The 15,784-nt window shown below is 36.0% G+C and overlaps 1 protein-coding gene across 1 annotated transcript in view; it reads left to right on the forward strand.

Annotated features, from left to right (window-relative positions):
- LOC110111163 (probable polyamine aminopropyl transferase) overlaps nt 1-14,323 on the forward strand; it is a 37,081-nt gene extending 22,758 nt beyond the window's left edge. The window contains exons 3-8 of the mRNA XM_020842917.2: nt 5,842-5,901; nt 6,000-6,077; nt 12,904-13,033; nt 13,246-13,298; nt 13,624-13,809; nt 13,950-14,323. Coding sequence (XP_020698576.1) covers nt 5,842-5,901; nt 6,000-6,077; nt 12,904-13,033; nt 13,246-13,298; nt 13,624-13,809; nt 13,950-14,099 — 657 coding nt within the window. The 3' untranslated portion in view covers nt 14,100-14,323. The remainder of the gene's footprint in view (nt 1-5,841; nt 5,902-5,999; nt 6,078-12,903; nt 13,034-13,245; nt 13,299-13,623; nt 13,810-13,949) is intronic.
- Nucleotides 14,324-15,784: the final 1,461 nt, after the last annotated feature.

Consider the following 15,784-nt stretch of genomic DNA (forward strand, 5'->3'; position numbering starts at 1 on the left):
TGTTTTTTAATAAAAAATGAGATTAATTTTTGTATTGATAAAATTTTCACCGAGTAACTTTTTATATGTTACGGAGATTGCGATTATGAACGTTTTGAGCATTTATTTGAGTTTTTTCGTCGAGTAATTTTAAAAAAGCAACGATTTTAACCGATTCAAAATTTATTTTGAATCTAAAATAATTTTTTAGTTTAATTAAAGCTTCAGAGTTGTTATGTACTATATCTAGTATTAATTTAATATTTTTTTGAAATATGAATTTATGCTCAATAGGGTTTTCTGTTGCCACCATTAGATATATTTGATACTTGTCGAATTAAGCCCAATTATGTTTTATTATTTGCAATATATTGGAAAATGAATTTGGATATGTGATTGAGTAATTGATGTGAAACCACATGCATGCAAAAGGAGCTTGATAAGAAATTTAAGAACAATTGAAATGTAATCTTAATTAATAGCTTATTGTGATACAAGGCAATTCAATAAGATTTTGTGCTTTTCAACTGATTAGGGAGAGTACTTGTAGATTTAAAAAAATCTTAATTTCCTTGTAGATAAACAAAATAGTCAAAAGCTAAGAGTGCTATTAAACAACAATCCACAACTTAATAATGAGAGTTTTCACCTCAGGATTATTCACTCGACTATACTCGGCTTGGCGAGAGAAGAAATTCTTGCACACTAGAATTGAGATCACCACTAGAGGTGTCGGAAGCCTTTGTCCACGGGAAAGTGTCGGAGTTAGTGAGGGGAGTGGATGTCGATGATTAGATTCCATACGGACTTGGTGAAGATGCTCCTCGATCGACAATAGCAAGTTGATATCGAATGCGGTCGATATAGCCTTCCACGGTCTCGTCGTGTCCAAGTTGCACGTCAAAGAACGGGGATGCGAGGATGTTCGTCCGTCCTTGTTCGTCGAAGAGGAAGCCGTGGTCGATCTCAGGATCGGCCATGCATAGTTGAAGAGAAAGGGGGCAAATGTTGTCTTCTCTTCTCTCGGCCCCAAGTGTTATGAGTATCCGAACTTCACCCCGAGAGGAAAAGGGGAGGGTCGGCCAAGGTTGGGAGAGAGGGGGCGGGTGGATTGGGAGAGGGATGTTAGGCTAGATGAGGGGAAGAAGGGACTTACTCAAATCTGAAATTAGTTTCAAATTTTAAGTAAATTTGGAGGGAAGTTAATTAGAATTTGAATTTCAAACCTCATGTGATCAATGCCATAAAGTGGCATTTAATGGGAATTGATCCCAAGCAAGGCCGGCGGCCAAGAGAGAGGAGAGGAGGGGATTAATTCACAAATCTGAAATTAATTTCAGAATTAAGTAAATTAGAGGGAGGGGAATTTGAATTTGAAAATTTTGAATCAAGAGCCTTGAATGCATTAATGGAGCATTAAAGGGAATTTCACCCTCATAGGGCCGGCGGCATTGTGAGAGGGAGAGGAGTGATTAGGGAGAGGAATTTCTTTCCAAATGAGTTTGAAACTTATGGGGGGAAAATAATGAGTCATCCAATTAGATTTCGTTTGAATTTTGAATTCGAAAAAAACTTCCTTATTTGGAAGTTTGCAAATAAGGAAAGTTTTTGAATTTGAACTTTGAATTTCAAAATTCAATAACTCATGCTTTTAATGCGGGACCTCAATCAAGGAGCCATTATGATGATTGACATCTTCATCATGGCTTGGGGCAAGGTGGTGGCCGGCGGTTGGGTGGTGAAAGAGGTGTGGCCGGCGGCTAAGGGAGAGGCCGGCGGTTGATTCCCTTAGGTTGTCGGCGGGATGAAATTGGGGTTCGAATTGGGAATAGACGGGAGGGGAATTTGGTGTTGGATGAGGATGAAAGAAGCACCGATAGAATGGAAACAAACTTAACCACGAGCCGCGGACTCTTCCAACGACTGGTGGGCCTTGCGATTTGCTCCCCTTGAGCTCTCTTCCCTCTCAAGCACTCATGCTAGAAAAGTAGAAATAAAACATAAATCTTCTTTCAAATATTAATTAACCCATTACATAAGAAATGGCCATATATATAGGCCTCAAAATGACAAAGGAAACAAAAGACTAAAATGCCCCTTGGGCTACAATAGCGACCAAATACCCATAAGGGTAAAAACGGAAAACTTGAAAAATAAAATAAATTACTACATAACATGACAAAAAAAATAAAACTCCTGATCGTGGCCATCGATCTCCGGTGTCTCCGATGGCACACGTGTCGAAATCACTGACGATGTCCTCATCAGTAATAGTTGGTCGCTATTATTGTTATAGTACTGTGATAATAATGTGTTTGTGTAAAAGACAAGTAAAGACTGATTGACTCGTTGGTTAGAGATTAATTGACCTGTATAGTATGATTGGCCGACGAACTTTTCTTTAAATACTATGGTTGGGTGTTATCTTCTACTGAAACAACGATATAATGATTGAGAGTTAATTATAAGGGTTTATTAATATGTTGACGAGCAAAGAGTAACGACTATGTAAGCCAACGGTTAGCGACTACCCATTACTAGTTATTGAAAAATGCTGTGATAGCAAAAACTTTTAATTTGTTTTATGTGACTATTGAAATGCATATTATAGATTCATTGTTAATGTACGATTTTACTGATACTGTATTGATTTATTATCACTGTATGGATTTATTATTATTACATTATTTTACTGTTACCAATACATAAATTGATATTATTACTAAACTATTACTGATACCACTGTCACTATTACTATTACTGTTATTGATTCACCGTACCAATATTAAGCATGTGATTAAGATATTGATTTGATACTGATGTAGAATAATTATATAGCATGTGTGCATCATTATAGGGTTTTACTACATTGACATTATTCCGACAGTCTTTACTGATGCTTTGATTTGTCGCTTTATATGATTTCTTTATTGATTGATAGTACTAATACAACGTTTGTATTATCGATTCGACACTTATATTGGTTTTTTGGTTTTCCGCTGTCCTATTTTATCGGCTTCCATATCATATTGTTTTACTATTTTATAGGATTTATTGCTACTGCATGTGATTTTTTCTTTTTCTGCACTAATTCAATGATTATATGAATGCTACTACTATGATTTGGTCGCTGACATGCATATTATTCATTTATCGTACTTTGAGTTCAGTTGTAGGTTTTGGTGACCTGCTGAGCTTTTTAGCTCATTATATATGGTTTAAATGATTTTAAGTTAGGGAAGAGATTCAGGAGTATGAGCTTGATCAGGATTCCTCTTTCAAATTTTTATTTATTTTAGTTATTCTTTTATACTAAAAAATGAAAAGATATGTTTTGGTTATATATAATTCATGAGTATTATATATGATATATTTTTTTTGTCGATGAATATAGATGCGTATTGATCTTTTGAATTATAGAATTTATTTTTCATTGTTTATTACCAACAACAACAACATCAAGCCTTTATCTCACTATGTTGGGTCGGTTACATGAATACTTTTTCTCTATTGTGTTATGTTAAGAGTCAAATTCTCATTTAAATCTAATAAATAAAGGTCATTTCTAATATCTTCTAACCAAGTATTTTTAGGTCTATCTCTACCTTTCTTAACATAGGCCAAATCTAATACATCTACTCTCCTAACAGGGTCATCAGAAGGCCGTCATTTTATATGACCAAACCATCTAAGACGACTCTCTCTAATCTTATCTATCACTGGAACTAGAAAAGAAAGGGGTTAATAATACTTATATTTTAGTCATTAGGAATATGTATACAAGAGCTGTTTATTACTGAGAAATGAAATTAGATAGCTCTAGTTATTGTATAATAAAAGATAAAAGAATAAATTTTTTTAAATTAGATTCTGAGGCGTGACAGACCACCCCCTTCAGGATTCTCTATGTGAGAGACCCACCACATTTGATTCATTACGGATAGAGCACTACACCAGTGTCTAGTTTAGAACAATACTTAGAAGAGAGGGATATGGTATTATTTAAGCTCAAGGGACATTTGTTGAGAGCACGTACAGCAAATCATCAATAGGAAGGTTGATGAACACGGAAGAGAAGTACACTTCGAGCAAGGAGATATGATTTATTTAAAATTGAGGCCCTACAAACAGAAGACACTAGCCAGGAGGATAAATGATAAATTGTCTCCACGATACTTTGAGCCTTATGAGGTCTTGGAGCGCATTGGAGCAGTGGCCTATTGATTGAGGCTAATACCCTCATCAGCTTTGCCCCAGTCTTAAATGTCTTACAACTTACGAAGGCGATAGGAGATCACACACCATCTTCACTACCCTCAACTTTGACAAAGGACATGGAGGTCATTTTGGAACCCCTAAGAAGTAACAGGTGTGCGCAGAGGAGTGCAAGGTTACGGGAGGTGCTAATCAAGGATTTGCTAGAGCATGATGCCACATGAGAGTCATACCAGACGATAAGGAGACAGTTCCCAACCTTCCACATTGAGGACAAGGTGCACCTTTTTTTTTAGTGGGTGGAGACAATATTGTTACGTGCGATTCAGAAGAATCGAACCCAGCCCAGGCTGGGCGGGAGCCCGGAGAGCAAGAGGGGGGTTCGACCCCCCTTATGGGGCCAAGGAAGGATTTATTTCAATATATAAGAAATAGAAATAGAGGGAGAGAGCTTTAGGATGGTTTTAATCATAATTTGGGAGGAATTGATTTAGGAAAGAGATCCAAATCAAATTCAAATTGGGGAGGGAATCAATTAAGGAAGAAGTTGGTATAGGAGGGAATTTGGGAAGCCTATTTAGGGCTAGTCATATTGTATTTTGAGTTTATGTTATTGAATTTCTGCTATAGTTTGTTCTTTGTGAGTCTCCTAGCGGCATCTAGGTTTTGTGGGAGAGCTGATCCATCTCTCAAAGAGTAGATCACTTGTAACTTTCATTATTGTTTAAGTATTAATAAAAAATCAGTCTTATCATTAAGTTCCTGCAGTTTTATGCTTGTTCGTTTACTTTTTTTACTTCCAAGACGCATTACAAAACAAATCTTGAGTTTGGGTGAGATACCTGACCCAATTTGGTCCTTTCTTCAGTAGAAGGCTAGGGTCATCCAAATCGGTTTGAACTTTATTTGAAATGATTCTATTGATTTGTCTGTACTTCAATATGTATGTCCCAATTATATCTTTGCTTTTCCTACATTTGTTTCCATGATGAAATGTTTCCACACCCGATGTTTATTATTATCTTTTTCATCTTTTTTTGTGAAGTGTAAATGATAAGAATCCTAGTTTTGTTGTTAGTTTTAGTTATCCATTCCCATAAAATAAAATTAAATCAATGGAATATCATTTTAGTTAGTTTTTAACTATCTTTCTGTTAGAAGATACATAGCTTTTGTGCATGGAATTTTGATTATAGTTTTTGAGCTCCATTCCCATTATATGTTTACGTAGATTTTTGTTTTTTCAAATTTACCTGAACACCATGTCCTCCTTACTAGTTGCTTATGATCCTAGTTCTCTGTTATGACTTTCATTGTCTCAATCTAGTTGTTCTTGATACTACAAAAGGTAAAAATATCTATTTTAAAAATTAACTTAATTGTTAGTCAGCATTGAGGTTTACAACGGTTTTTTTGTACTTCCAGCAAACTAAGTTGGTCAGCCATGCTGACTCTTTCCTTGTTATCTAATTTCCTTATCTAATCTTTTTTGTGTGTACAATTATCATATGCTTTTCTTTTGTCACTTGTTTTGCTGCATCAATTTGTTGATATTATCACGTTGTGGTTAAGCGCATAGTTCAGTTTTCTTACTCGCTTGGGAATTAAAAGCTAAGGATTTCGATTTGAAGTTTATATGTCTTGCAGGATGAGTTTGCTAGCCTTCCGGCTATTGTTCCACAAGGTCCTATTGCTATCTTAGGTTTGGTAAGTCACGTTTCTGGTATAAATTATGTTTTGCTTCCACTTTAAATTCGTATTAGAATAATCAATTAATCATAGAATTCGCATCCACTTCTTCATAGGGTGCAGGAACTGCTGCTCATTTGATGCTGGACTTGTGGCCTTCAAGACGTGTTGAGGGTTGGGAGATTGATGGAATCGTAAGAAGCTTATTCTATATCACTATCCCTTATTTAAGCAAACCCCTCTTAGATGTTTTTAACTCTAGTTGTTATGTATTGGAGCCTAAATTTTGTCCTGTGCAGAAAATGCACTACACAAATTTAGTTGCGGTTCTCCTATTGCCCAATAGTATATGACATGTAAACTTGGCACTTTGGAGACAACTAATGACATTCATTTGTTCCTTCGCATTTCTTTGTTTTGAGGAGAAACCGTTGCCATACAATAAACCTTTTTGATTTGTCACAAATACGATGGATCAGTATAACTACCTTGCCAGTTGACATAAGATGGACAAATTCAGCCAAACTTTGTTAACTGTTTGATGACTAAAAGGTGACTTTGTGTTGGAAACTGGCATTGCATTGGATTGATTTTTTTATTCCCTTAACAACTGTAATTAAAGTCATACTTTTTATCCAATAAATTCATACCTGGTGGATGTTTTTCCATTTGTAGCAGGTGATTATTTGCTTAACTACACAATTTCTATGTCTAATTGTCAATGGTGCTTCCTGTCTCTCAGCTTGGCAGGAAAATAAGCATGAGGGGGGAGAGGAGCGGCCATTCACGTTGGAGAGAGAATCATGAAATATTCAAGATTCTACTTATCATAATTAATAATACTTTATTTAAAAAAAATCATAATTAATAACAAGCAAAATGTGTGCTGATGTCAAAGAGAAGATTAGATCATGACCAATAGAAGTGAGATTTATAATCCTTCATCAATCAATGCTTGTACACTATATGAGGGAGAGTATTTGCCCATTCAGTGAGCGCTATATAAATATTAATAAAAGAATGAAATATTTCGACTATGAGTAGATTCACTATTCAGAGGCATTCTTGAATTGATGATGAGACAGGCTTCATTTGGGACAATTTTTTTACTGCTTTCTAAAGCAGCTTTTTAATACAATTTTTTTTTTGTATTAAAAAGTTGTTTTAGAAAGCAATAAGAAAGCTGTTCCAAATGAAACCTTAGATTGTATTGCTTTGTGAACTTGAGCCTTCTAAGAAGTTGGGTTTTAGTTGTCATTGCTTAGAAGATGAAGCCTTAATACTCTTCCTTTTGGAAGACGGTTTCTCTTGTATGAAACAAGATGATTTTTTTCTTTGATGGGCTCTCCTCCCAAGATCATTGTCTCTTTATTTTTCAAAGCTCGTCTTCTTGCTCTTTGTTTCTAATTCTCCCCTATCATGTAAGTCCCTTTGAGTGAGTTACATAAAGGGCTTTAATAGGTGTGGAGGAACCTGAATGGATGTTGTTGGCTTTAGGAAAGTGGACAAATATTTGAGGTGATGATTATAGGAGTTCAAATGATGATTATGCAATGGGTTGGAGAACATGTATGGGTGACGGCAATTCTTCCAAAGGTATAGAATTGGCAATATTCTGTTGTTAGAGACAAACGTGCATCAAATTATTGAGTACAAAGTGACGAGCCTTCAGAATACGTAAATTCCGAAAGACCTTCTCATTGGCTGAGAGGGACATCTGAAAGAACTTGGGCTTAGTAGCTAAGAAGAATTCTGAGTTGACACAACAACTTGATCCCGGGAAGGGAAGAAGTGCTCTATGGCTGTGAAAGTTTTCAAGTGTGAAGAGAAGGTTTTTGATGAGCTAGAGAGAGAGAGAGTTTGACCTTTACTTTTGCCAAGTCAACTCATCTATCAAGGATGAGGGCATTTAAAATATAATTATATTTTTCTCCCTTATTTTGGGAGCCTATAATAATAGGGTTCCAAATAAAAATTGCTCGCTTATCTACCTCTTCACTATGAGTCCTAAACTATTGTTATTGGTGAACCTTGCAAAACAATCATGACTCCGAAAGACCATTCCTTAATTGTGGGTTTTTTCTATTTCTTTTTTTTTTTTTTTGAGCCCTCGAGGATTAGCTTTGAATTAGTCTTAGAAGTTTGATAGTGAAGTGTGAATGGAGGAAATCTTCCTACTTAATAGGATAATGAATCATTTAGACATTATGATGTAGGCCGGGGGGGGGGGGGCCAAAAAAAGGGGGGGGGGGGGTCAAATCAAGGGGGGGTCCTTTTGTTCTTTGGGTAGCTTGCTATCTCTTGCTTTGGGCCTTGACTGCTCTCGGTTTGGGCTTTGGTTGTTCTTGTCTTGAGCTAAAAAATTGGGATCTTCTGGGTTCTAGCTCATAAATGTTTGAGCTGATGTTTTAGCTCATTAATTGGAGGAATTATTGTACTCAAAAGCTCATTATGTAGAGTTAAATCTTGTTTCTTCCCCTTCTTGTGCCTCCTTGGTTTCTTCATTGTGAATAATGGCTGTGGGCTGGTTGCCTTTTCAGTTTTCTCCCTGGCTTCTTTCCCGTGACTTCCCTTGTCCCTTTTCCTGTGTTGGCTCTTCGGGTCCCTCCTTGGCTGTGTTCCCGTGGTTCCCTAGCTGTGTCCCGTGGTTTCTCCAACCCGTTTTATGGGCTGTTTTTTTGGAGCAGCTTTGTGGTGTCTTTTGCCCTTCTTCCTCCCCTTACCTGATTGGTTTGGTTGGAGATTGATGTTGGCTGTTTGGCTCCGCTTTTTGCCTATATATGTGAGAAGTTTTTGTCATTGAAAAGGTTGTTGTGTGCTGATTTTTGAAGTAAGTGATGCAAGAAAACTAGAAAAGAGAGACAAATTGGAGAACACCAGGATAAGACTTAAACCAAACTGGATTCATATAAAGCTTGCAAACATCCAAACAAACTTAAGAGAAATATAAGCCAAATCGAAGAAAACAAAATAAGAATATAAAAACACTATCCTCAGTACAACTGTCTAGCGGTCTCCTCACATGCAACGAAAGTAGGAATTTTAAGAAAATTGTGCTTAGGCTTGCAAATCAATGACCACTGCAAAAGAGTCCAACGTCCTTTCCAAACTCCTCTGGCAAATGTCTCCAAACTTCAGCCAACAAACATTTCCAAAGCTTAAGAAGAATGATACAAGTGGAGTGGAACTTGCGTAGAGGAGTTAGAAGCCAAGACGAAATAGAGAAGAGAAGAAGGGGATGGAACAAGCTCTCAAGCTTTTCCAAGAAGAAACTCTCAGGTTTTGTAGAGTTTTTACTCACAATTTCAACAACCTAATCTATGCCAAAACATCTCCATTTTATAGGCAAAAGAGAGGTACCAAATAGCCATAACACCTCCAACCAAACCAATTAGATTTAGGGAAATGAAAGGCCAGCAGCCACAACACAGCAGCCCCCATTCGGTACAGGAAACAGAGAAGAGAAGGCCACAGGAAACCCAGCCATCAAGGGAACCGAGGAGCCAGCACATAGAACGGAACATCAGCACGGGAAAACAGCGAGGGGCCACGGGAACAGCAAAGGCCAAGAGGAAACCGAAGAAACAAAGGGAGAAGAAGGTCAAAGTCCACTCCAAAATGAATCCAAGACTTAATAGCAAACCTTTTTGAATTAATGAGCTAGGAAGTGCAATAAATCCCCCAATCATTTAGCTAAACTTCAGCTCAACATTAATGAGCTAGCACCAAGTAGAACCCATCACTTTTTTTAAGCTAAACACCAAGTAACCAAGGCCATACTCAAGAGCAGCCACCACACCAAACCAAAAATCAGCAAGCAGCCCAAGGACAAAGTGGACCCAAAAGCCAGCAAACCCATGGTTCGCCATGCCAAGCACCTTCCTACCATGATCTAGGGGTGTCAATTCGGGTCAACCCGCCGGGTTCGGGTCGAACCCGACCCGACCCGTATCTAAACGGGTCAACCCGAACCCGACCCGTTGGTCGGGTCCGGGTTGGGTTGTCGTGTCGTGTCAAATATTGACACCCCTACCATGATCATTGGAAGCCCAACCATCATAGGATAGTAAAATAAAAATAAAACACAACTAATATTATTCAAAATACAATAAAACATAAATAAACCAAAATAATTGAATGCATCAGTAAGAAAACCTGAGGGTTTTTTCTTCTTTGGGAATAGCTTGCGAGCTATGTCCCGCATCTCTTCTCCTCTCTATAGCTTGTGAGCTATGTTTCGTCTCGGCTTCTAATCTCATTCTTATTCTCGCAAGTATCCACCCCACCTGTATCCTTCTTCTCAAAGCAAATGAAATGCAAGTTTAGGTTTTTATTATATAAGTTTGTTTGTGTCGTTTGTAAGTGTCAAAGTTTGTAAGTCCTCTTATATTATAAAGAGAAGTAGTTTTTTGGTTTATTAGTTGTATTTTGTCTAGTTTTTGAGAAATTGTGTCATTTCTATTTCCTAGAAAGGTTTAGTCTTTTGCTTGCAAAAAATTAGGGGTTTTCCTATTTTTTTGCTTTCATCACATTATGATGGATCAATTTGTGATGAATATGATTATTTTATTATGTATGATGGGTTGATCCCAGTAAAATTTTGTTGATTTGAGTGGATCAGTGGTGGGCTATGATATGATTGGATAGATATGAACTATGGCAGAATTGATCCTAAACGTTTGCTGAGTAGTTTTGGAATGGGCTGAGCACATTATAAGGCTAAGCACTTTTGAGCCATTGTTGAATACTTTGAGAGGATGTGAGATCAAATAGAATAAATATGATGCTGAATTAGCGTTGAATCCATTTGAAATATATCTCGGATGATGTATTGACATGGTTGAGTAGATTTATGGAAAAGATAAAGTAGATTTGGGACTACTCTAAAGCTAGTCTAATTGGAAACTACTAGCTAAAGCAAGGAAAATCCCACTTAAATTAATGCACACAACTTCCTAAGGGGAGCAACAAATCCTCCCAAGGGTAGTAATCAGCCTCATTCCAAATGAATTAGGGGAAGCTTCTAATTGAAACATACGGGCTGCTTCTAATAGAAGCAGTGAGACCTAGTCAAATGCAAAATTACATTTATGTTACCAAAATCCCACTAAACTAAAACCCCGCTAACCTAAAGTTCAACCGGAACTTCTAATAGATGTTGTAAGTCCGACTTTACTTAATACGTTAGGGGAAACCTCTTGACAAAAATAACCTAACCATAAATCCCTGATAATGGGCCACCTCTAATAAAAGCCGTAAGTCTCACTTTAATCAGAGCGTTAGAGAAAACTTTCATAGAACAAATAACATATTCCTTATCATCTTGGCAACCTCTAATAGAGGCTGTAAGACCTGCTACATGGGCTACTTCTAATAGAAGCAGTAAGACCCACTTTTCAAAACCTTTTAAACCCTACGGGCTAATTTTAATAGAAGCAGTAAAACCCACCTTTCAAAACCTTTTAAACCCTATAGACTACTTCTAATAGAAGTAGTAAGACTCACTTCTCAAAACCTTTAAACCATATATAAGCCACTTTTAAGTGAAGCTGTAAGACCCGCTGTACAGGCTACTTCCAAGGGAAGTCGTAAGACCCGTTACACAGGCTACTTTTAACAAAAGCCGTAAACCTTGACCCCAAATCTAAATCAAACAGTCGGGTAACTTCTAAATGAAGTCACAAATCCCAAACTAAATTAAATACCGAGTATTATAACAGATATAAACTCCAAATTATAACAAAATTAAAACTGACACCTATCCAATTCAGTTTACTCGGGATCCCTAAGAGGAGGCAACCCATGACTACTAATCAGATTTTATGGACACTACAATCAATGATTGTTAGTGTTAGTAGACTGAAACCTTCGGTATACCTAGGACGACGGAACCATGGGATCTTGATCAGGTTTATTTCCATCGCTCACAACCAAAGTTAAAATTGTTGCACGCCTAAACATCAATTCATCCTTAATCGAGAGTTCTCTTCTACACATTAGAAGGGGTAATTAATAATGAGGGATTGCGCTCATAGGAAGTGGAACCTCAAAATTAAATAAACCCTGATGCCAATCATCGGGAGAAATCTGGTTAATTTGAAATCCAATCTACTTCGGAGAAAAATGGGACCTTAAGCTTGCGAAAGCTGGGTTTGTGCCATAGCGCCATCGTTTCCTATGTGAATAATTATAGACTCAAGTACCTTGGATCATATGAGTGGAAATTCGCAGTCATTCACTAAGATCTGCTCATGCAATGAAAGATATACTATTACGATTGCTGATGGAACTTAAGCATCGTTTGGGACGGCTTTCTTACTGCTTCTTAAAGCGGCTTTCTAGTAGAAAAATTTTAATTTTAAAACTAAGAAGCTGTTTTAATAAGCAATAAAAAAACCGTCCCAAATGGAACCTTAATCTCAAGTTGTGGTAAGAGGAACCATGAAGCTAGAAGAACCTTATTCTAAATTCAATTTTTTTTTCTTAATATATATTTTAAATCCTTATTTCTTGCTTCTTTTGGATATATGTGCTTCCTAGCCAAGCTTTATGAACTTGTTCTGTTGCTTTTGTATTGATGATTGTTAGTGCGTTTCAAGATTATGGTTGTGGCGGGCATTTGTACTTCTCAGAAGGTTCATATCATATTTTCTGCTTGTGCCACCTTTTTCTCTTAAGCAGTCAACGATCCACTTATCTTATTATGTGATGTTGAAACCATATCGTAATGATTTAATCGAGTTACCTTAGACATGACTAGGTTGTTTTATCAATGTTGATCTTGAAAACTTACACAAATTTCATCGATTTTTTTGTTAAACATTTGAGTCAGTGTAGTTCTGTTAATTTAAAGTGTGATTGGCTCTTATAGTTTGAATATTGTCCCAAGAAAAAACTACTACCATCTCTTGTTGTCATTGCTAGTAATTCTATAGATGTGTTTCTGCATGCTTAGCTAATTTTTGTTGTATGACCATGGTGATTCATTTGATCCGGCATCTTTTTCCCCATTTTTTCTAGTTGATTGACATAGCAAGGGAATATTTTGCGCTATCTGATTTAGAGAGGTGCACGCAAGCTGGTGGCTCACTTTCAGTACACATTGGTGATGCACTTTCTCCATCTGCAGATATTGAAGGAGGCTTTGCGGGTAACCTTTCAATGTTAAACATGATTTCAAGCATCATACCAGCTGTGGTTAAGATAACCATGTAAATCTGTGATGCCGCTTGATCAGAATTCTGTACATTAGCAATCTCTATGTTGATAAAGAACTAATCATTCAGCAATATCTGAACTAAAATTTTATTGATATCTTGGTTGCCTCCCTTAATACTAATCTTTGGTTTATAAAATTTACAGGAATCATTGTTGATTTGTTTTCCGATGGAAAGATTTTACCACAATTACAGGAGGTATAACTTGTACTATGCGTCCATTTCCTTCCACTTTCTACATTGTCTTTGTGATTAAAGCAACTTTCTAGTACAAAAATTAAACTTTTTCTACTAAAAAATTACTTTAAGAAGTAGTAAGAAAGCCGTCCCAAACGAAGCCGAAGTTAACCAATAGAAACACCACCCAACCAAAACTGAATGACACATGCCCATTTAGATTAGTCCACTGAGGAAATGCAACCCAAATGCATCTTAGTATAGCTTAGTAGTACTCAAATTTTAAGAATTTGACAGCCGGCCGCTTGGTCTTATGTGCATATTTCTTTTTTTGTGCAACAAACAGGTTACTACATGGTTGGATATTGAGAAAAAACTGATGCCTCATGGTCGTATTATGGTCAATTGCGGTGGTGCACAAGCTGAAATAACAGAAAGCGGATATATAAAAGTAAATGGAAATATTTCATCAAAAGGATCCTGGGTGAAGAATTCTACAATCCAAGCCATGTGTAGAGCATTTCCCGGCAAGGTGCAGTGCTGAATGTTCATTTTTACTTTGCATGCACACCACAAGAAATGAATGGCTTGCTTTTTATAGTTTTATGGTATGATCTGTTTTATTATTTGCAGTATATATTTGCTGGAATCTTTTATTGATATTTGATACAGTTAAGCTGGAAGAGAATGGACGGCCAAACAAGTGGAAACTATCTTGCTCTCACAGGGCCGGTTCTTGATTTGGATGCTTGGTCGGCAACCTTGCCTCATCCATTAAACGTGAACGTTAAAGATTGGAGGCCTTGCAAGCTTGCCGGATAAGTCTTCACTTTCTAAGCTTCTGTTCAATATTGATTGGTAGATTGTTTTTTTCTTTTTTTGAATTTGCAATTTGTTAAGGGGTTCGAACTTCTGCAACGAGTTCTACAACCTGGTCACTAATTTCTCATTTGCTGCTGGCAAAGCATGGTGCGTACAGGTATGACGTTTTTTGGGTAAGAATTTATTTTGATTCCCGAAACAATTTTATAGTTATTGGCATTTTTAGAATATATATATATATATATATATATATATATATATGTGTGTGCGCGCGCGCGCGCGCACTCTCTCTCTCTCACATTTGTAAATATATATACCCAGTACATCTCGAAATGATTCTATTTTGTTTTTCAAGAAGCACGGTATGATGAGATTGTGTATAGATAACATGGAGTTGAATAAAGTAATTATTAAGAACAAATATCCACTTCCAAAGATTGTTTATTTTTTTTATGAGTTAGCAAGAGTGTCTATATTTTCTAGAATTGATTTAAGATCTGAATATCATCAAATAAGTGTGAAGGGTAGTGATACCATAAAGAAAACTTTTGACCCAAGGTATGAACATTATGAATTTCTTTTGGTTTGACAAATGCCTTAGTAATATTTATAGGTATCATGGACAGAATCTTCAAATCTTATCATGCCCAGTTTGTCATAGTAATTATCAATGTTATATTGGTTTATTCCAATCATGGTGATGATCACATCAGTCAGTTAAGAATTATTTTAAGTTTTTTCAATAGAGCATTAATTGTATGTTAAATTTTTAAATATAAATTTTGGCTAAGAAATATTTTTTTAGTCATATCGTTAGTGGTGAAGTTATTTCAGTTGATGTTGAAAATGCATTAGTGGAATGGCCAAGGCTGACCAATTTGACTAAGATTCAAAGTTTTTTAACATTAATTAGCTATTATAGAAGATTTGTGAAGGAATCTTCACAGTTCCTTTATCTTAACTGACTAGAAAAAATGTTATATTTGATTGGACGTATCGTTAGTGGTGAAGTTATTTCAGTTGATCGTTTGCAGAAATATTATGATAAATTTATCAAAGAATGAGATATATTTTTGTGATGATTGGTTCCTTTGAATAGGGAGATCTTGATTAGTTTCCACCTCTTGTTGTTATTTATAGAAGGTTGTATTATAAGGCATTTCACTTTATTGTTCTTCTTGAAAAATTTTTAGATACGATCATTCTGAATATTTTAAAGCTCTTTTGGAACTAAGAAAATCATCTATTAATATCCTTATATTATGGAATAAGGGGAGCACATAAATAATCAAAATGTATCTTAACATACTTTTATGTAACCGTATCGATGTGCTTTTTGTATCCACAAATTTGTGTTTAGATAGCATTTTGATGAGGTGATCAAGAAAACTTACATTTAAACTGATTTAAGCTTAAATAATGGAAAACTTGTATCTCATTTTGATAATACAAGTCCCAAGTCTGGATAAAAAATATTGAGAGAACTTTAGAAAAATAATTTGGGCAGTTGTTATGAAAATTTTTCTGGTTCTGCCACTATAGGTCTAGGTGTGTGCGCTATGAAGTGAGATTAAAGGTTTGTAGTAAAATTTCAAAATAAAAAAGAAAACTTAATTTGTAATTAATTTCTCTTAATTTTTCCAAAATTTTAAGTAAAAACAGCTCTGTTTTGAATTGATTTCTCT

Source organism: Dendrobium catenatum, unplaced genomic scaffold (genome assembly GCF_001605985.2).
Source record: "Dendrobium catenatum unplaced genomic scaffold, ASM160598v2 fragScaff_scaffold_1557, whole genome shotgun sequence".
Lineage (NCBI taxonomy): Eukaryota > Viridiplantae > Streptophyta > Magnoliopsida > Asparagales > Orchidaceae > Dendrobium > Dendrobium catenatum.